General features: G+C 36.9%; 2 protein-coding genes across 6 annotated transcripts in view; both read left to right on the top strand.

Moving 5' to 3' along the window:
* The window catches only part of LOC127841737 (eukaryotic translation initiation factor 3 subunit A-like), a 68,055-nt gene extending 48,360 nt beyond the window's left edge, over positions 1–19,695 (top strand). For 2 of the 4 annotated variants that reach the window (XM_052370784.1, XM_052370783.1), the window contains exons 22-24: positions 1,470–1,826; positions 2,082–2,120; positions 2,821–3,526. In XM_052370784.1, coding sequence (XP_052226744.1) covers positions 1,470–1,826; positions 2,082–2,120; positions 2,821–2,861 — 437 coding nt within the window. In that variant the 3' untranslated portion in view covers positions 2,862–3,526. Of the gene's footprint in view, positions 1–1,469; positions 1,827–2,081; positions 2,121–2,820; positions 3,527–18,409; positions 18,713–18,967; positions 19,007–19,311 lie in introns of those variants that run through there. The other 2 variants (XM_052370785.1, XM_052370786.1) reach the window with 2 other exon arrangements.
* The window catches only part of LOC127841741 (uncharacterized protein TM_0508-like), a 78,120-nt gene continuing 60,305 nt past the window's right edge, over positions 4,363–22,177 (top strand). The window contains exons 1-3 of one of the 2 annotated variants that reach the window (XM_052370791.1): positions 4,363–5,126; positions 8,709–9,652; positions 16,375–16,432. In XM_052370791.1, the coding sequence (XP_052226751.1) occupies positions 8,900–9,652; positions 16,375–16,432 (811 nt within the window). In that variant the 5' untranslated portion in view covers positions 4,363–5,126; positions 8,709–8,899. The remainder of the gene's footprint in view (positions 5,127–8,708; positions 9,653–16,374; positions 16,433–22,177) is intronic. The other variant, XM_052370790.1, reaches the window with a different exon arrangement.

Genomic DNA, 22,177 nt, shown 5'->3' with positions numbered 1-22,177 from the left:
TCATCCTTCAAGGTCAAAGGTCAAATTTTGAAGATAGCAACTTGATATTTGGCATGCATGTTTATCTCATGGAGCTGCACATTTTGAGTGGTTAAAGGTCAAGGTCAATGTCATCCTTCAAGGTCAAAGGTCAAATATATGGGTGGGGGCATTGTGTTTCACATACACAGCTAATGTTCAAAAGGCCTCAGAACTGTTTTTTTCAGCTAATTAAAAAGTTTATTTGAACTACCTCTTATGTTCTGACACTTATAAGTTTTTTAGTGTTGCATACGGTCAGTTACTTTTTGCTCTGTATTTTCTGTTGTCATGCTCTTCAATGTCACAGACAATTTTATTTGTTTCAAATTGTAAATCCCTCTCGGGCTCAGTATTTTCAATGGCATGACCAACGAATGTATCCATGTATCGCATTTTTGTGGTATCAGACGCAACTTATATCCTGTCAAAAGTTACCAATGTCCTTTTACGTCGCGATTAAGGTATGGACTGCAATAAAAAGTTTAAATGTCATAATATCAGATTGGCTTTTTATATTAAACTTTTTTTTTTTACATTCAGTTGAGAATTACCGATTTAAATTAGTGGCTTTGGGTTCAACTATGTTTCTAAAATTCTCTCATCGATATAAAATTAATATTAGTAATTCTTAATAAAATGCACACAATGCATGATTTATGGCCTAAAGGCTCTGAAAACTTGAACAGTTTTTAATATCAGATCCTCTTGTCACTATCAAACGATAATTTTATTTGTTTATTGTAGTTAGTTGGCTTTGATATACCTACTACACTGATTGTTCCATACGTTGTTCTCCTTCACTATAAAATCATGGCCAGTTACTTAATAGACTGATTGCAGCAACTGGGTGTATCCTCGTGGAAATTGTGCTTTTCATGCGTAATATTGTCAAAACATGTTTTCAACACATAAAACGCTATATAACACAGTATCTTTATCCTTACGGTGATTGAGTTCAGTCATTATTTAAACATTTATTGTACTGTTGATTAAAGAGAACTTCCGTACAAAATTGGATTAAGTGCTGGGCGTTGTGAAAACACGCTTAGCAGATAGACTGACCCATTATGTAGACTGCGATGTTTTGCCAAAGGGTAAAACGTGGGCACATGCAACTCTGGTATTATGGCCCATACTTACCAGTAATTCATTGTTCTGAATGTCATAATTGGTTAAATCAATATGTTCTTATAAATTAAATGGCAGAAATATAAATGAAGCAATGAAAAATTTGAGATAACAAACAACATCAATCACTTTAAACAAGGTATTTTCAATCTGAAATCAAACATAGAAGAAGATTAAACAGTTAATGAATTAAAATCTGTCAATGCGTACTTTGGAATATTTCATAATGTTTTTTTTTGCGTTGTATACACCGATGCATATTTTAATGAGGACCAAGTAACTGAAACACTGTCAGGCTTTTATGTTCTATTTATTAACAGGTAGCAGTTGGCGTGATCGAGCAAGCGACAGAGGGGAGAAGGATCTTGGAGGGGGTGGCGGCTGGAGAAGGGGAGGGGACGACCGTGGCCCTAGAGACGACCGCGGACCTAGGGACGATCGAGGTCCAAGGGACGACCGTGGCCCGAGGGACGACAGAGGTCCCAGAGATGATCGTGGTCCAAGGGACGACCGTGGCCCGAGGGACGACAGAGGTCCCAGAGATGATCGTGGTCCAAGGGACGACCGTGGTCCGAGGGATGATCGCGGCCCAAGGGACGATAGGCGAGGACCCCCGCCCCGGGACGACAGAAAGGGACCTCCTCCAATAAGGGATGACAAGGATTCATGGCGCAGAGGTACAATATTGGCACTGGTTTATAATTGACCATTTTATGGTAATAATTAACAATATATGGTAACAGCAAGGATTAATCTATGTCCACTGCCTGCGTCCTGAACAATTAAAATGGGAAAATATGCATCGTACCAAAATATGAGCGTCTTAGAGGAGACATACAAAATCTAGCGATGTTGGTGCATATTCTATGATTTGTGGAATTACAAATAAGCATAATAAAATTTGTAATCCGAAACACACTTTATAATTTCAGATGGTCCTCCTAGAGATAAACCAGCCTCCTCTTCTCAAGGTATGCATTTTCATTTTCAGAGTGTAAAAAAACAATACATGGATGAAATAATTACACTGCATATAATTATCTGTCATCACAGAAAGGCATTTCTGCCACCGTATTACACATAGAGCAAAACGTTGTGTGTTACATTTAGATTTATTTAGATTTTGTAATCAACTGAGAATCAAACACTATTTTATTGTTTGAATAGCATCCATACATATGCATACATATTGGTTGTAAAATTGAATCATCAGCCTTTGTCAGATGAAAAAGGAGGTTTATTTACAAAATATAAATCCGTCATTGCTCCCCCACAAATGAAGTTTAAGGGGTTATATAGGAGTGAGCTTGTCTGTCGGTCGGTCTGTCGGTCCGTATTAAGTGTCCCCTTTCTAATTCAAGTTGTTTTCATCCGATCTTCACCAAACTTGGTCAGATGTTTTATCTTGATGATAACTAGGTCAAGTTTGAATATGGTAATGCCGGGTCAAAAACTAGGTCTTGGGGTCACTTAGTGCGTTATAAACATTGAGCATGGTGTCTGCTCTCTAATTTCAGTAGTTTTCATCTGAGCTTCATCAAACTTGATCAGAAGTTGTATCTATATGATGTCTAGGCCAAGTTCCAACATGGGTCATATTCTGTGTCAATGCGGCATGTGGGGGTATTCGTCACATCTGTGACAAAGCTCTAGTTGTGCGTTTCTTTCCAGATCATAAGGAGGATGATGGCTGGACAACTGTCAAACGTTAAATATAATGTTGAAAAACCTAACATCAAGGAACAGTACAGTTTTTCGGAAGAATGGAAATTGTCAAAATTGGAAACAATTATAGCTAGTAATGTAAATGATCTTTTGTTCTGTTGTGTATACTGGGTTCATATTTTTCCAAAACAACAACAAAATATGTATCATGCTCTTACTGTTTAATTTCTTGATGAAGTTGACACAGTTTTGCAATACACAAAATTGTGGTATAAATGATGTACATTTTCATTGTTTGTAAACTAAAGTAATAGTTCTCATAATTTAAAATTAAAAAAAAACAACTAATTCCATGTCAGTTTTTGAAAACATAATTTCCAAAATAATACCATATTAAATTTCATGAGATTAATACATTAATTAAAAAGCCTCTTTCCCGTTATCAGCTCGTATTGAGTGTGCGTGTGTGCTTTTCAAACCTACTGTCACGCAAGATTAATTGTAATAATGATTGACTGACATTTGATAAGTACTGAAAATATGTATTTGATTTGTTGTCAAAATCGTGTATTGCTTATGTTAACTATCTTATTTTCTTTTGCATGATACCTAATTAACTAAAATACAGCTGACTTACCATCTACTCAGTATGTTAATCACGTGTTTATAGTGCTACAGAGACCAAGGACGAATATATTTATGTGGAAAACAATAGTGTTATATTGTATTTTATCCCCACTTATAGCCGTTACGTCGGCAGCGGGCCGATTATAGACGTCCTGTCCAGCTCTGTCATGTGTTATTGTCTATAGAATTCGAAATTGTGTACACGATGTTAAAATCAGGCCAGTGTACGAACTTGCGATTTCTTATTGTTTTGCGGGATTCACTCAAATCAATGTGGATTGAATAATTACATAATTACCATTTGATGCTCTTGCAAAAGTTTATTTAGAGGATATTTGTTGGATTCGATGGAATATCGATTTTATTTCATGAGTGATCATATAAAATAATATTTTCACGAGTGGCACAGCCACGAGGTAAAATATGCATTTTTTATGATTTCGAGTGAATTAAAATCGATATTCCATCGAATCCAACAAATTTTCTTTTTATTTTTTTCACCGTTAATTTACATTGTAAAAAAGTTTTACTGGATAATTCGCTGGATTTATGACGTCATTTCGTCGATAAAATGACGTCATTTCACAGTAAAACAGTGTAAAATATCGATATTTTTCACTGTTATTTTTCACTGTTTAAAACAGTGAAATACCAGTTTTATTTCACTGATATTTCTTTATATACCACCGGAGAGCATAAAATAAATATATTTTATACATTTTTAATTTTATACAAATATTAAAACCAAGACATGTTTGTGCTTTATGTTACATGACAGTTATTTAAATTTCAGATTTATACTACGTTTTTACACAATGCTGCAATTATGTGCTATTTTCATCTCGCATTGTGTTGCTTTTATACAAATATTAAATACCAAGACATGTATGTGCTTAATGTTTCATGTCGATTATTTAATTGCCGTTCAATGACAGTTGTAATTCTCCTATCTTTTCGTTCACCACCAATACAACATGTATTAATCTTTGATAATTTACACACATTATTGCACTGTGTTCGTTATCGTTACTATTGAATACTTCAGAAAGCAACTCTTGTCATCATTTAAATTTACTTTATTTAAGTCAAGTTCCCAAATGCCTTCTCAACACTCGAAGATACACATAGCAATATAAAGCAAATACTAAACATTATAACAATTCCGGTTGCAACTGTGGAACAGGAAATGTTTGGCAAATCCTCAACCAATATTTAAAAGAAAAGAAAAATATTGGACCAATCTATTCCAATCGTTCAAAACTAACAACATAACCGCTCGGCCAGTCTGCAAGACCAATTTAGCTTTATTTTCCGTTTAATTAAATTTGTTTTCTTGCCAGAAGTAATTTAATGAAAACAATAACTTTAAATAGCCTAAAACGCAATCGCAATGCCCATCACATAACGAAACTTATTTGCCAACACGTTTACATAATTTCTATTTAATTGATGCGAGACCTTTCAAACTGTCATGTAAACTAAAATCGGGTATCAGAGTGTTTTAATTCTCTGAAATATTGTACAAATAAATGTACTATCGCCTCGGGTATATTTTCGTGTTCAGCTATCTCCCATTATAATGACTTCCTACTTTTAGAAAATGCACTTTCGGTTTAACCTAAAGCAAGGTCTACTTTTTTGTTACATGTATCGTTTGATAACAATTATAAAGGATCTTTTTTACGGTATGTAACTTATTTCAAGTTTCTATTTTGAATTTATTTTATTCATGTACTTGCTCGTTATCAGAACATTAATAAATACAATGAGGTCGTCAGTTTTGAATCACTAACGAAATAATAAATGGTTGTTAACAGCGACCGATTTTATATTGAATATAGGGTATAAGACAGATAATTTCAAGCTTGATTATGCGCTTACCTTTATTGAAAGTCAAATATAAATAAGTGTTAAAGATTTCAACGATCATCAAAATATAAGTGGGAATTAAAGTTTTCAACGATCGTACAGTATCTCAAATTACAATGTTCGCCAATAGCGAATCACGTGACAGCAGGTTAGATCTACTTCATAACAGAACAAACTATGACTGTCAAAATAGACCATTTTACACCAATACGATATTTAAAACAAAATAACAAGAGAGAAAAACCCATATTTGACCGTTTGTGCGAAAACCCGGTGACGTGCACGTGTATTTGTTGTATCTCGGATTTACCTGTGCAAAGAGGCTGGGACATAGAGGATTTTGAAACAGAAAATAACACGAAAGAGTATTATAAAAAGTGCTGTTTCGATTTAGCCTGTGTGATCCACATTGGTTAATCCGAGATAACAATTTATGCAAATGCACTTTACCCGGTTTTCTCACCGAGTTGCTCATGTTGCTGTCCCGTACCGGATTTACATGGATTGCACTGTCTGGTACAAATGGTAGTAAAATAAAGGTAAATAAACAAATACCATATAATTATATAATCCGAAAATCTACTTCCCATTTTGATTTTTATTAACCAGGTTTTCCGAAGGAAAAAACTTGTTATTAGATTGGCGAATGCGGGCGGGCCGGCTGGCTGGCGGGCGGGCGGAACAAGCTTGTCCGGGCCATAACTATGTCGTTCATTGTCAGATTTTAAAATCATTTGGCACATTTGTTCACCATCATTGGACGGTGTGTCGCGCGAAATAATTACGTCGATATCTCCAAGGTCAAGGTCACACTTTGAGTTCAAAGGTCAAAAATGGCCATAAATGAGCTTGTCCTGGCCATAACTATGTCATTCATTGTGAGATTTTAAAATCATTTGGCACATTTGTTCACCATCATGGGACGGTGTGTGCCACGAAAGAATCACGCCAATATCTCCAATGTCAAGGTCGCCACGACTAAAAATAGATTTTTTTTAAAAACAAACTTACAAAGGGGGTTAATTTTGTTTGTTCATTTCAAAAGTTCAGTTTAAGTTTTCTCCCTTTATCAGATTTTTTTTTCACAATGAAAACCTGGTTTTGTGACAATTTTGTCCCTTGTTCCATTAAAGTTTACTGAAAACATATTTTATCTTTGACTGATGTGTACTTTTCACTTGACACAATTGTCGCCTTATCTCTCGGAAAATATTTATATGGTTCGAGTGAAAATGCTGTAACAACATCACAGAACAATATAACAAAAATAAACTATGTCTACGTTCTGGTTGTCAAGTCACACATGCTTTACAATAATCAGCATTGTTAAGCAATTATTACAGTAATAACATTTATAAAAAATAGACAACATTGTGATACGATAAATACAACACATAACGTACGTTGCATTTAATTAAAAAAGAGATTACAACAATACAAATGTTATCAAATTGATGTATCACTTACCTGTAATAACAACGCAGAACAACATACCAGCGATATAGGCCTAATATGTTTATGTTCTGGCGGTCAAGTGGCAAATGCACGGTTACTTGCGCTTGTCACATGATCAGCGCCGCGAAATAGTCATGCGTGTAATAGGTTGAAGTAATTAAAACTGGTGTTTTGTAGTCTGAACTGTAGTAAAAGTTTGGAAAGAATTAATGTTAATAGTAAACTAGAAGGATATTGATTTCGTATGTTGAGATTTTGTAGAGACAAAAGGATTTGTTAATTTATTCTATGACACTAATGTTAGCAACAACAATGACCTAATTAAATAGCTGTATGATAGTTCCATACAGTTTGTGACATGTATATTTCGGAACTGAAATTTTCAGCAGTGTGTCTGTTTCGCGTTTTTTAATTTACAGTTTAAATGCTAATTGTTTTCCGATTTTTTAATTAAAAAAACACTGAAATCATAACCACGATCACTTTGCTTAGGAAATGTGTTAAGATAATAATCGGTTTTTATCACAGATCAATTCATGCGTATGCAGAATTTTGCCGTCTGTTTAAAAATGTCAATGAGCGTTTCAATGAATAAGCTTTTTGTATTTTTTTTCTACCATTTACTTCCGTTTTATTTAGAACAAGGGATGTGTTTGTCAGAAACACAATTCCCCTTTCTGCGCCGCTTTGAAGCCATATATTTGACCTTGAAGGATGACCTTGACCTTTCAGCACTCAAAATGTGCAGCTCAATGAGATACACATGCATGCCAACTATTGCTATCTTTAATATTGCAAAAGTTATGACCAATGTTAAAGTTTCGGGCGGACGGACAGACTGACGGACGGACTGACGACAGACGGACAGACTGACGGAAATTTAAAAAACTATATGCAATCCTTCGGGGGCATAAAAACATCAAACGGTATTGTTTATAACTGAACAATTTAGTTTAGTAATAATGTTGTTTGAAAGTGTTGAATTAAATGCAATTTTAGGAACGTTGATTTTTCGGAAGTGACGACCACACTATACAAAACGTCGACATTTAATTTATATTTACATCACAGGGGGTGGAAAAGGTGAAGGGATATTTAAAAAAAGGTTGTCTTTTGACCTAAAATATCAAACATTAATTTTTTTTTTCTTCTAACTTTCTTGAATCATATTCTTATTTTATAAGAGAGCTCTTTAGTTACGATATATACATGTATCACTTTGAAGCATAGAATGGCGAATTTTCATCACACCACAATCGATAAACACGTACCTTAAAGGTTTGGGATTCAAGTTGATATTTAGGTTAAAGTTTAAATGTCAGCTTTAAGTTTACATATACTGTTTATCATCTACAGATCTTCAACATGAAATATGTCTTTGTTGTCCTCATATCAGGCGACTGTGAGAAAATGTAAATTGTTATATTAAAAAAAAAGAACATATTATAATATTAAAGCGAACGTACAGTTGAATGCGCAGTTATGGAGGGAACTAGTTGTATGGGACTGGTTCTTTATTGTAAGGGCTAAGTCATTGCAGATCTCTGGTCCGATCATACAGGAAAAGGCACTGAGCTTTGATAAGTTACTTAGTAACTTTAACGCGTCTAATGGATGATGTGTCAATTTCCCCTCTAAAGCGGAATCCTTTCTAAACCGGAATTTCCTCTCTGTCCCGCGGTTGTCCGGCTAAGAGGGGTTCCACTGTTTATGCTGTTACATAAAATGTGTTAGTATTTCTTCAATACATATTTACACTTACACTTGTATTTGTCATCATATCTATGCGTTTCTACAATTATGTGGGTAGTACTCCAATCATTAATTCTGAATGAGACTTATTTTTATAATCAAAGATAAGACATACCATTAACGACTGCGGTTAGACCATCTAGATCTAGAGTGTATTTTGCTTATTACTTATCAAATTTTCAAAATTTCAGATTAATCTTCAGTTCAGGAAATGGAGACAAGGGCAGTGGAATGTGGACTCTGCTTTGTTGATAAGGTTGTAGGGATTTGCGAAAACTGTGAGTGCAAACTGTGCGATACCTGTTTTAGGAATCATACCAGAGCAAAAATGTTCAGTACCCATATAATATTTCCCATTGAAGAATTAAATTAACAAAATAAAATGTCAAAGTTTGAAACTGCAATATCAACTGATACAGGAGTAAAGTCGCCAGTCGATACTGATACTCACAAGCAGAAATGTAAAGACCATTCTGATGAAAACCAGTCGTTTTATTGCGAGACACACGATGTCTGTATTTGTGGGCGTTGTGTACTTTCAAATCATACATCTTGTTTGGAATCGGTGGTTGATTTGAACAATATCCAACACGACGCAGAGAACATGCATATACGTGTGTCTACATTGCAGTCTAAATTGCAAGAGTTGGACGAAGAAATAGATCGCATTATGGTCAAAATAGATGAAAATCGACGGGTGAATGATAAATGTAAATCAAGCTCTGCAAAAGAGATACATGAATTTCACGAGGCGTTAGTCGATCAACTTAAAATATTGATGACAAAAGCAGAAAAAGAATGTGATGACTTACACAAACAAAATACAGACCTATTGGATGAAACGGAACTTAAATGTAAGGACCATAAACAAGTTCTGCTTCATCAAATGGAACTTTTAGATGAGCTGGAAAATAAAAAGCATTTTCAGCATTTATTTTTAGCAATTAAGAGAAATGGAAAGAATATCGATTTATTAAAAGATAAAAATACAATTTGTAGACATGAAAGCAATATTAAAGAATATGAGTTTGTTCGTAACCTAACCTTGGTGGACAAATTCAGTGAAAATCAGCAGATGGGAACATTTACGATTGCTTGCGATGGAAGCGATGAAGTTATTGAACATGTTGACGAAGTAGGTTGATTGAGGCGAACTGCGCCAGTAAGGAATAACTGCCAGATAGTCAATGATGAACTGGTTTATTTAACTCACAAGTGGATACAACAATTTGGTGAAAAACGCAGTTTCAAAGGCAAACTTCCAACAAAGGGGAGTAACTCATGGGAATATACCATGATAACATAACAGTGGTGTAAGGGAGAGAACTCGTACTAATTATGTACTGGCGGAACCTCTTTTCCTTCAAATGAACACAACTCATACTTCATATAATAACACATACAAAATCAGTACAGGATTAGAAAATTAAACCCAATAGATTAAAAATGTCTAATGATAGAAACACAATATTTAACTTCTAAAACTATTAAGTACATAACATGTATCTTGCATATTTAGAATTTGCATCATAAAACCAAGGATAAGAAATCATTGAACAAGTCAGTCATATATACAAAGAGAACCAAACACTATTGAACATGACAAACAAACTTGCACCACTCTAATCATTCTAATACATAATCATCAAGATATTTTGGAGGCTGTCGTGAGCGTTGAGGTCTTTGCGCTGGCTCAGTGTAACCGGGCGAGGTCATACTCATAGAACTTGTTTCTGGAGACACGTGTACTTGGGGGGGTTCACAAAATGATGACGTCATATCCGGCTCATACACAATAATTGGAACTGGTTCTACATTTTCTGGCGTAGTCAATGTTGCTGGAATGCTTGAAGGTGCTGGGGGACCACTATCAGTTGGTGAATGAACACATTCGTCATCAGACTCATGGTCTGGGTCGGAGTACACTAAAGGCCTTTCGCAACACATTTTATCATACGGAACACGGTAACACTCGCTTCGTTTAACTTTATAGGATGAAGCCCGTAACTGATTTCCTGAGAACTTTTTAACAAAGCACCACTCTTCATCGCACGACACAACTAGATACCTATTGCGAGCTTTCAATTTGCTTTTATCTGAGATAAGATACACTAAATCACCGACACTTACATCACCAACACGTACCGGAATACTAGCCTTGGACTTAGATTTTTCACTGTGGGGGTGATTTTTCATACGTGAATCATGCCGCTGGAGGATCACATCACGGTCAGACACAGGGAGTTGAACATGAGTGAACTGAGAGCGTTGGGTCCACAATTCACGGGAAGACAGGCCCGTATGGCGTAGACGTGAATTCAACCTTGCGACTACAATAGCAAGGCCCATGCAAGTAACGGGGCCTCCACCTGGTTCATACCGCAACAACTCATTTTCTAGCTCTTGTATAGCCTTTTCAGCCACAGGATTCTTGTTTATGTTCTTAACACGGCCGATCTCCAACACGATGTTGAGACGTTTCAAGGCTTCGTCGCTTTGCAAAGATGCAAAACCCGGGGCGGGATCTACACGAATAACTGCAGGGGGACCGTCTAATGGATGGAGCTCAGTACACAAACACACTAAAGCATCTCTTAAAGTGTCCCTTTTTTCGTCAGGAATAAGACAGGCTTTAGTATAAGAGGTAACACTCTCACGCACGACTAGAATAGTTTGTTGATTACGTTTCAGTACATCTGCGGCGAACGACATGCCAACAACTTCTGGAGGGTCTTCGCTTGTATGCTTTATAGCGGATTCTGGTAATGACTGTAATGAAGCACACAAGTGGCACTGCCGAGTTACAGTTTCAATAGAGCTACTCAAGTCCAACGCGTAAAAGTGACGCTTCATCACAAGTTCAAGCTGGTGCTTAGATGGATGGTCTAACTTAATGTGTAGAGCGCTGACCAATCCGTCTAAAACGGCACGAGGAACAACTATCAACTCAGATGGTGGCAATAAAGGGTCACTGCGTTTTACCACCAGTAAATTATCTCTGGCGATTGATGCGACTTGAAGATAACGTTTAACATCTTTGATCTTTGTTAGTTTTTTAGAGGGACGAGTACCTTGTTTGAGATGCGCGTGTGTACGTCGCAGATCTGGACACTCGGATTGAATTTGAAGCCACGAGGATCTTGTAGCAAACGGCAAACGCGATGTTCCATTCACAATACTGTCAATGCAGACGTTACGAACCACAGAGTCTTCAGTATTACAGATAAATGTACAGATTTGACAGGTTGGCACAGAACACTCGGGGGCATTCCTACTTGCAAAGTCTGACGGCACATTGGCAGAGCCAGCAAGATGTCTGACGCTTATCTGGAAACGACTCACAGTTGACAAAAATGACGTCACTCTCGGACTAGCGGAAAACTCACCGCGACATAGCTTCTCTACAGCCTGTACGCAAGGCTGACTGTCAGTAAGTACACAAGCCGACACAGTAGACTGTATTATGTAAGGGCTAAAGTGTTTAACGGCGGACGCGATGCTCAGAGCTTCGATTTCACACGGAAGCCAAGTGACTTGATGTTTCCGCAGCTTGGCACTGAAAAAGCCTGCCAAGTGCAACTTGTCATTTCTCATCACATACAGGGTTGCTCCTATACCACGCTGAGACACGGAACCATCGGTAACTATCCACAAATGATCTGTGGGTCTCGGTATGACAATCGACTTATGATTATGCAGTGCTGCCTGTGCATCTTTGAATGATTTTAAAAAGGAGTCCGTCCACTCCACCTTGTCATGCGACTGTTTACCAGCGGCTAGGTCGTCTAGTGGGCTAACATATCGTGAACAGTTTGGCAACACACGCCCGAGAACCTTGTACGCACCGATGAACGAACGCAACCCTTTCACAGTATCTGGAGGTGTACACAAAGACAACGGGGCAATACGGTGAGGACTTGCAGATAACTGGCCAGCAGACCAAATCCATCCAAGAATTGTAGTGGACTTCGGACAGATTACAGTCTTGGATGGTGCTAGACGCAACCCACATCGAGACAAGGCGTCTAAAACACGCTCCCACTTGATCAATAGATCATCGACAGAGTTAGCGCCACAATAAAGGTCATCGGCAAGTTTTGCGACAAACCCTTCTTGAACGAAATCTCCGAGTACACGGCACATCAGTTCTTCAAGAGCTGTTTCTGATCCGGGCATTCCCATAGCACAACGAGTGTATACTCTAACACCGCGAAATGGAGTTGCTACACCACAATATTTCATTGACTGCTTTGACAGTGGTATCTGATAAAACGCACTTGTTAAGTCCGACTGTATTATATACCTCCATTGTCCTATTGTGCGTAGAGTGGAATCAACATCGGGCATCAGACTAGGTTGAGGCTTGCTGTATCGTCCAACATCGGAAAACGCAGTGACTAGTCTGTATCCGCCCTGTGGTTTTTTCACTAAGAAGGACGGGTTTAGGTATTCAGCCGTCACACCTACATCTTCTGGGCGACTGAAAACTCCTTGACTCTCTAACTCATCAAATTTCTGTTGGAGTTCGACAAGCTTGTCCTTCGCGTATTGTGGCACCCGTCCTTTACGCTGGGGAGGTTGTACAGGGCCCATGTTGATAACGGCTTTAAAGTCACCAACGGCACCGTTGTACCCGGATATATCCGACGCAAACACATCGTCATACTTATCACCCAATATCAAAAACTTCATGCGTTGTTCATCTGTCAATACTTTATCAGGGTCAGTTGAGATGCATGTTGTATTAGACATGTGTAATTTGGGAACTGATTGATGGCTAAGCTGTGTTCCTGTAATGGGTGTAAGAACCCCAACTTTCATTGTCTCTGTATTCCTTATGAAACCAACATGTTCATGCCTTAACACTCGCTGTGGTTCCTGTGTCTCGTTGGCGATTCTGATGCAACCGCCAACTGATTCGATAACCTGCGGTTTTATCCAGGAAATACCAGAGTCATGTTTGGGCTCAATCGCCACAGTGTCCTCAGGTCCAATATCAGACGGCACATTCAACTCAATGAAGGAACCTGGCCATACGACAGATGACGTAGACTGAGCTCGTAAGACAAAGGCTTGGGTGCGTCGTACGCGGTCACTTGGCGAGTCAGATTTGGAGGAGCCATAATTAACATGTTCAATGCCGCCGATCAGTATTTCATGTTTAGCAGGTCGAATTGAAATGTCATTGGTACACATAAATGGTATCCCCGCTAGAACATCGACATCTAAGTCATTCACTACTAGAGCCTCTAATTTCAGATCAGTGTCACCTCTCGAGACATAGAAATGTGTCTCCCCAATGATTTGTAATGGAGTGACACCATCAGCCTGGAGCGCGCTCTGGTTTGTTTTCGTCACCGGAGCTCCAATGTACTGCACGACTGAGCTTTTTATCATGCTAACCTCAGCCCCACTGTCCAATGTCAACAATATGGGAAACTGTCTATAGAACGTTTTCAAGACTGGTGACTGTTTGGTGCTGACGCGTCGCGAACAGTGAGTTACAACTGGTTGCAAACTATGGGTTTCAGAGTCCAATGTATCATCATGACTAATATCCTCGTTTTCGTTAGAGTATGTAGTGAAGCGGATTTTTTCAGATGATTTCATGTACTTTCTATCTTCCTCTGGTAAGTATGTACACTTACTCAAAAAATGCTGGAAATTCGGTCTTTTTGCTTGCTTGCATATTGGGCAAGTTGGTCGCTTAGGTGGTAATTTCCGTTGGAAAGATGACCTGAGTACCTTCGCATCAGCAAGAGAATGAACTTCATCGAGTAGGCTAGAGATCGCCAACGATATTTCGGGTTTAAGGGATGCAAGCGTTCTAGATCTAAGATCTGTTGCGTACTTTTGTTTCACTAATGCCGGTAGATTTGGATGAATCAATCGTAACCATGTCAAGACTATCATATTCTCGACAGTAGGGGTCAGTTCCTCATCTTGATCTGGGACTTCGCCGTGGTGAGTTATCAATCCACCCCCTTTCAAAAGGTTGTCGTCCACAAAGCTAGACAACCTCTGGTATAGATCCTCAGGACGTTCGTTGGGATCTAAATGGATCTGATCTAGGTCTAAAAAATGTCCGCCTGTAGATTGGAAACCAAAATGTAATCGAATTGACTGCCATATGTTGTTAATGCTGACTGAATTTCGCACTATAGTGTTTCTTGCAATAATAGGGCAGTAATTGGCTATTTGACCCAACATAAGCTCAAGTTGCGCCACTTTTTGAGCAGCAGTACGACCTCCCTCTCCGCCATCATCTGTGAAACCGCGTAGGGGATTAGCTGCTGTTTTACGACCCCAAGTAGTTCCATCTACCAAGAATGTTGCAAAATTAGGATCTAGAGACAATGTGTATTGTAGATTTTGGCGCCATGCCTCAAAGGTAGTAATACTTTCAGTTCTTGTTAACTGCCACTGTTTAGGGGCACGGTTGGTATGGGCCATGGTGAAATGCGAAAACACAAACTGTCAGAGTTCACAATAGAGGGTGTTAAACTGTTCCAAGTTCACATTTGATGTACAGTGACTTTTACTGCTCTATCTGTTTATGATTTGCAATGTTCCTTTCCGATTAGATGTTTTGTAGATGACCGTAGGTTCGTATACAGTGCTGCCACCACGCCAGTAAGGAATAACTGCCAGATAGTCAATGATGAACTGGTTTATTTAACTCACAAGTGGATACAACAATTTGGTGAAAAACGCAGTTTCAAAGGCAAACTTCCAACAAAGGGGAGTAACTCATGGGAATATACCATGATAACATAACAGTGGTGTAAGGGAGAGAACTCGTACTAATTATGTACTGGCGCTGTTTTATTTGTTCTTATATCACACTATTAAATTGTATGCATATATCTTACACATATATTATACAATTAACAATTATTACTGAATTAGTACAGATAGATAAACACTTGTACAAATACCAGTACGTATACCAATAATTCTATAGTACTAGCGTGCTTACGTTGATCAAGCTATTGCATGTGATAATTTAATAAATCATTTATTAAATGGTTTACATGGGTTACGCATTTGATGGTTACATCGTCGCTTCTTTTAAGCTCACCTGTGCTAATGCACTGGGGGAGGGGGGGGCCTTGTTGGACCGCCTGTTGTTCATCATGTTTCGTCCTTGAGTAAACGTTTCTTTTAAGCGACATGTTCTGTAAAGTTGCATATATTCAATTCAAACCTTGAATTATTGGTGTTTGAGTGACCCTCTTTCAATGCTGTTCAAATCGTTCTGATCTTCTGCATATATAGGTAACACGATAAGAAAGCAACATAATACTTACACATTTCTCAAGCGAATACATTTTAAACTTTATATAATTATATTGTTAATTCATTCCCGTGAAGAGCTGCGCAAGACACGATTTGAATGTGCATTTATCCATGCATTTTTTAGTTATGTGACCCTGAACTAAGGTATGGGCAATGTAGAAAAACATTTAAAACAAACTCACCATGAAAAGTATCCGTGAAATTTCAAAACATTTGGTCCTTAGCGCCACCTCGAAAGTAGCATCGGCTCATTCATTAATGCATCGCAAAAAAGAGGTGGCGCCCATGATTAACGGCAATGTACTATTTCAATTAAAACGATGCTTTTTGTATGTTCGGTCACGTTTGGGACAAAGCTCTAGTTTTAAAGGGACACACGACATTGAAGTCAACAATAAATTATCGCCCTACCATATTAAGATATAACAATATATTACACTGAAAAAGTATGTCCTCCAATAATAAAAATATATATGTATATTGGGTCAAACATGGATATTTTTTGTTAATTGTCTGCATTTTGAGAGATGATAAAACATCATACTATATCGAATACAGGTGCGTGAAGTTGACACTGACATCGACAATCAACATTCGACATTCGAATATCGAGCTGGTGCGTAAGCATAATTATTTGGCCAGTCTTGAAAAAGCCAAATAAGATTTTCTTTTCCAAGAAATGCCGAGCAGTTTTGTTTTAATCAATTTCCTGTACTTTTCCCGAATTGTTGCATGTTTGTGTTTACCTTCCTGGCCTGTGTTCAAAAAGCCTTGTTAGTTTACCTTTTCTTCTCCAAGAAATCCAGAGCAGTTTTGTTTTTTGAACTTCCTGTTCATTTCCTTAAATAAGCCATATTTTTGTTAACCTGGCTTCTAAATCACATTTATTGTCAATATACAATTTTGCAAGATTCCTATGTTAAATTATTATTAGTTGTTAAATACCTTTATGGTTTTTTTAATCTGCACTAAAAAAATGGAAAACTGAATAGTAGGCTGTCATGATTTAACCAAAGTAATTTAGCTGCAACTGTTTTTCTCATAAAAATGTAACTAAATCCTAGATGCTAATCCTAATGGTAATTTGGTATTTGTTTTATTTTTATTCGAGCTTTAAGGTGGGCTAATGTAAAATTAAAGTTGTCTCAAAATTGTTGTCGATTTCATGTTATCAATCTCAAAAGGAAATTTTCCCTTTTGTTATAAAAGTGTTTTTTTTGCAATAAGTATTAGAAAATGACAGAAATGGTAGAGAAAAAGATAAACAGGCTTCTTAGAATAGTATTTGATCACCTTTGTTTCTGTTTTTAAGGTCAAAAATCAGTTATGAAATGTCAGAAAATGTACATTTTATTTGAATTAAATTAAAATCAATTTTGAATACAAAACTTTTTTGTTCAATAATTGATCTTGTTTATGTCTTCAATGACTTTTAGATTATGTGTTTCAGATGTAAAGGCAAGTGGAAGAGAACATCCGGCCAATCGGCCTGAATCTTCAGCACCGCCACCATTTAGCGGTAAATGGAAGTTATGAATCCTTTAATCTGTACTTGACATAAAAGAAAAAGTGTGACTATAACATACTGCATACTACCTCTATGTAAAATCAGCAATTTTAATGAAAATATGCAATAAATTTCATTCAACAGTAATTATTTCAATATGAAATCATGAAAGTTATGAATTGTATTGCATTTACTAAATGAAGAACCATCCCAATAAAATTGAAGGAATCACTTGTTGGTAAGTAAAGTAACATTAATCTTGGTTTCCCAAAAGTTTCATTGTTGTAACCATTTGATAACTCAGAATATAATTATTAAGTAAGTAGTGCATTTCTGTACTTTGTAAGACTATTAAGTTAACCAAACATATATATCAAATATGCCATACCTTTTCTGAAATGGTCGGAAAAAATGTGACATCTATTTATAGCATACATGGTGACAAATTCAAAATAGATCTTTATCCCTTATATAATCAACAACACTTCGCAAGCTAGTGTATTATAAAGTCGGCAATAAATGGATAAGTAATTAGCAAAAGGGGGTTGAATTGCAACTTAGATAATTTATTATAAAACAGCCATGATTAAAGAATGTTGAGAAAAGTTGTCTTATTTCGGGTTTTTGGGAAAATGATCCCTTGATTGAGACGTATGGCGTGTGTGATGCATACCCGGGTGTACTCAAACAATTGAAACAATTAAAAATGAAATTTATTTATTTAAACTTACAAGAATACTGGTACATTATTTTAATATTTATTAGCTCACCTGAGCAGACGTGTGCAGAGTCAGATATTTGGTCAATTTATGTGCAGCATTAATTTTAATGCTTGCCAACGTTAAGCTTGTTGCCACTATAGAGGCCACATGATTTTTTCAATGTTGTTGAAACCTTGTCAGAATGTCTTCGATCTGAAATCAAACATAGAAGAAGATTAAGCAGTTCATGAATTTAACATATGTAAATGCGTGCTTTGGAATATTAAATGTTTTTTGTGCGTTGTACGCACCGATGCGTATTATATGAGGACAAATTACCGGTAATTAAAACACTCTAAGGCTTTTATGTTAAATTGATTAACAGGTAGCAGTTGGCGTGAACGAGCAAGCGTAAGAGGGGAGAGGGATCTCGGAAGGAGTGGCGGCTGGAGAAGAGGTGGGGACGACCGTTGGCCTAGAGACGACCGCGGACCTAGGAACGATCGTGGCCGTAATGACGACCGCGGTCCCAAAGATGATCGTGGTCCAAGGGTTGATCGAGGTCCTCGGGATGATCGTGGCCCCAGGGACCAGCGTGGCCCAAGGAATGATTGGCGGGGACCCCCGACCCGGAACGACAGAAAAGGACCTCCACCATCAAGGGATGACAGGGATTCGTGGCGCAGAGGTACAATATTGGCACTGGTTTATAATTGACCATTTTATGGTAATAATTAACAATATATAGTAACAGCAAGGATTAATCTATGTCCACTGCATGTGTCCTGAACAATGGAAATGAGAAAGTATGCATTGTACCGAAATATGAGCGTCTTAGAGGAGAAATTCAAAATCTAGTGATGTTGGTGCGTATTCCGTGATTTGTTGAATTACAAATAAGCATAACTAGATTTGTAATCCGAAACCCACTATATTATTTCAGATGGTCCTCCTAGAGATAAACCAGCCTCTTTCTCTCAAGGTATGCTTTTTTTATTTTCAGAGTGTTAAATATTATACATGGATGAAATAATTATACTGCATATAATTATCTGTTATCACAGAAGGGCATTTTTGCCACCGTATTACATATCGAGCAGAACGTTGTGTGTTACATTTGGATTTATTTAGATTTTTGAATCCTCTGAGAATCAACACATTTTTGGTCGTTTGCTTAGCATCCAAAATGCATACATATTGGACTTAAAATTGAATAATCAGCCTTTGTCGGATGTAAAAGGAGGTTTATTTATAAATATAAATCTGTAATTGTGCGTTTCATTCCAGATCATTAGAAGGAGGATGGCTGGACAACTGTCAAACGTTGAATGTAATATTGAAAAACCAAACATCAAGGAACAGTACAGTTTTATTGAAGAAAGGAAATTGTCAAAATTGTAAATAATTATAGCTAGTAATGTAAATTATCTTTTGTTCTGTTGTACATTAAAAATGACAAAGCCTCTTTCCCATTATCAGCTCGTATTGAGTGGGTGTGTGTGCTTTTCAAACCTACTGTCACGCAAGATTAATTGTAATTATGATTGACTGACATTTGATAAGTTGAAGCACTGAAAATATGTATTTGATTTGTAGTCAAAATCGTGTATTGCTAATGTTAACTATCTTATTTTCGTTTGCATGATACCTAATAAACTCAAATACAGCTGACTTACCATCTACCCAGTATGTTAATCACGTGTTTATAGTGCTTCAGAGACTAAGGGCAAATATATTTATAACGTCAAAAGCAGACATTAAGACAAAATGAAGTAAACCAAGGGTATTGATACAAATTATGCTTACCGGATATAAACAGGTTAACAATTTAGAAGTCGAAATTGTGTACACGATGTTAAATTAAGGCCATTATACGAACTTGCGGTTCTTTCGATTAAAATATTATCATGCAATTTGTAGTGTATACTGTTTACCAGTATTTTGATGCCCCCTTCTTCGAAGAAGAGGGGGTATATTGTTTTTGGCCTGTCTGTCATTCTGTCCCAAAACTTCAACCTTGGCTAAAGTTTGATAACTTTTGCAATATTGAAGGTAGCAACTTCATATTTGGCATGCATGTGTATCTCATGGAGCTGCACATTTTGAGTCGTAAATAGTCAAGGTCAAGGTCATCCTTCAAGGTCAAAGATCATTGTATTTTTCTTTCCTAAAACTTTACCCTTTGTTAATATTTGGTCATAACTTTTTGAAATATTGAAGATAGCAACATGATATTTGGCATGCATGTGTATCTCATAAAGCAGCACATTTTGAGTGGTGAAAGGTCAAGGTCATCCTTCAAGGTCAAAAGTCAACAAATACAATCCAAGGCAAGTAATAAGCTTTAAAAGGGAGATAATTTCTAAACCTGCCAAATGATATATTGAAATTCTATTTCTAAGTGGCGCAATAGGGCACATTGTGTTTCTGACAAACACATCTCTTGTTTTTTTAGCTCACCTGAGCACAACGTGCTCATAGTGAGCTATTGTGATCGCCTTTTGTGCGTCGTCAACATTTACCTTGTTAACACTCTAAAGGTCACATTTATTGTCCAATCTTCATGAAACTTGGTGAGAACATGTGTCTCAATAATATCTTGGACGAGTTCGAAAATGGTTCCGGTTGGTTGAAAAACATGGCCGCCAGGGGCGTGGCAGTTTTCCTTATATGGCTATAGTAAAACCTTGTTTACACTCTAGAAGTCACATTTTTAGTCCAATCTTCATGAAACTTGGTCAAAACATGTGTCCCAAAAATATCTTGGAGGAGTTCGAAAATGGTTCCAGTTGAATGAAAAACATGGCCGCCATGGGGCGGGGTAGTTTTCCTGATATGGCTTTACTGTATGGTAAAACCTTGTTAACACTCTAGAAGTCACATTTGTGGTCCAATACTCATGAAACGTGGTCAGAATATTTGAACTAATACTATCTTGGCTTAGTTCAAAAATGGTTGAGATCAGTTGAAAAACATGGCCGCCAGGGGGCGTGGCATTTTTCCTTAAATGGCTATTTACTACAAAACCTTGTTAACGCTCTAGAAGTCACATTTATTATCCAATCTTTATGAAACTTGATCAGAACATTTGTTCTAACAATAGCTCGAGTGAGTTTGAAAATGGTTATGGTTCGTTGAAAAACATGGCCGCCAGGGGGGGCAGTTGTCCTTATATTAGTGAAAACTTGTTGACACTATATTAGCCACATTTATTGGCCAATCTTCATGAAACTTGGTCAGAACATTTGTCCCAATGAAATTTTGCCAGAGATTAAAGCTGGGTCATATGACCTCAAAAACTAGGTCACAAGGTCAAATATAAAAAAAACATGTTAAAAGTCACTTTTCTGGTCCAAAATAATCTTCATGAATCAGCTTGCATTTTTTTCAGAATAGTCTAGTTCCTTTGGCTTTCAGGTGAGCGCCTTAGGGCCTGATGGCCCTCTTGTTTTAAATTCTTAGAAAAGTTTAACCACATGAATTTATTATTTTGTGGATTAAAAAGTACATATGATGATCTTGCAAACGTTTATATAATATATATGGCTATGTTCATCTTCAATTTTTTTCATTTTATACAAATATTAAAAACCAAGAAATGTATGTGATTTATCTTACATGACAATTATTTAAATTTCAGATCAATACAACTCTTACACAAGGCTGCAAAACGTGCTATTTTCATCTCGCAATATGTTGCTTTTATACAAATATTAAATACCAAGACATTGTTTCATGTCGATTATTTTAATTTCAGATCAATTAAAAATTGTAATACATGTACTCTTCACTTCTCGTTTATCTGTAAGACCACATATATGAATCTTTGATAAAACAAAAAATGTCGGAAATGACATTCGGAAATGACCGATTTCGGATTTAAAATGTATAAATAATCGTTGGTACTTGAATTCGTGGTTCAGCGGACCAACGAAATCCACAAAAATTCGTGCCACACGAAATTTAATGGTTTTACAGTAATTATTGTAAATAACACACATTATCGCACTGTGTTTGTTATCGTTATTATTGAATACTTCAGAAAGCAACTCTTGTCATCATCTGCATTTCCTTCATTTAAGGCAAGTTCCGAAATGCCTTCTCAAAACATTACAATACACATAAATTTAATTCTTTTGTTTCAAAAACAATA

Source organism: Dreissena polymorpha, chromosome 8 (genome assembly GCF_020536995.1).
Source record: "Dreissena polymorpha isolate Duluth1 chromosome 8, UMN_Dpol_1.0, whole genome shotgun sequence".
NCBI classification, from domain to species: domain Eukaryota; kingdom Metazoa; phylum Mollusca; class Bivalvia; order Myida; family Dreissenidae; genus Dreissena; species Dreissena polymorpha.
This window is presented reverse-complemented; position numbering and strand designations above follow the sequence as displayed.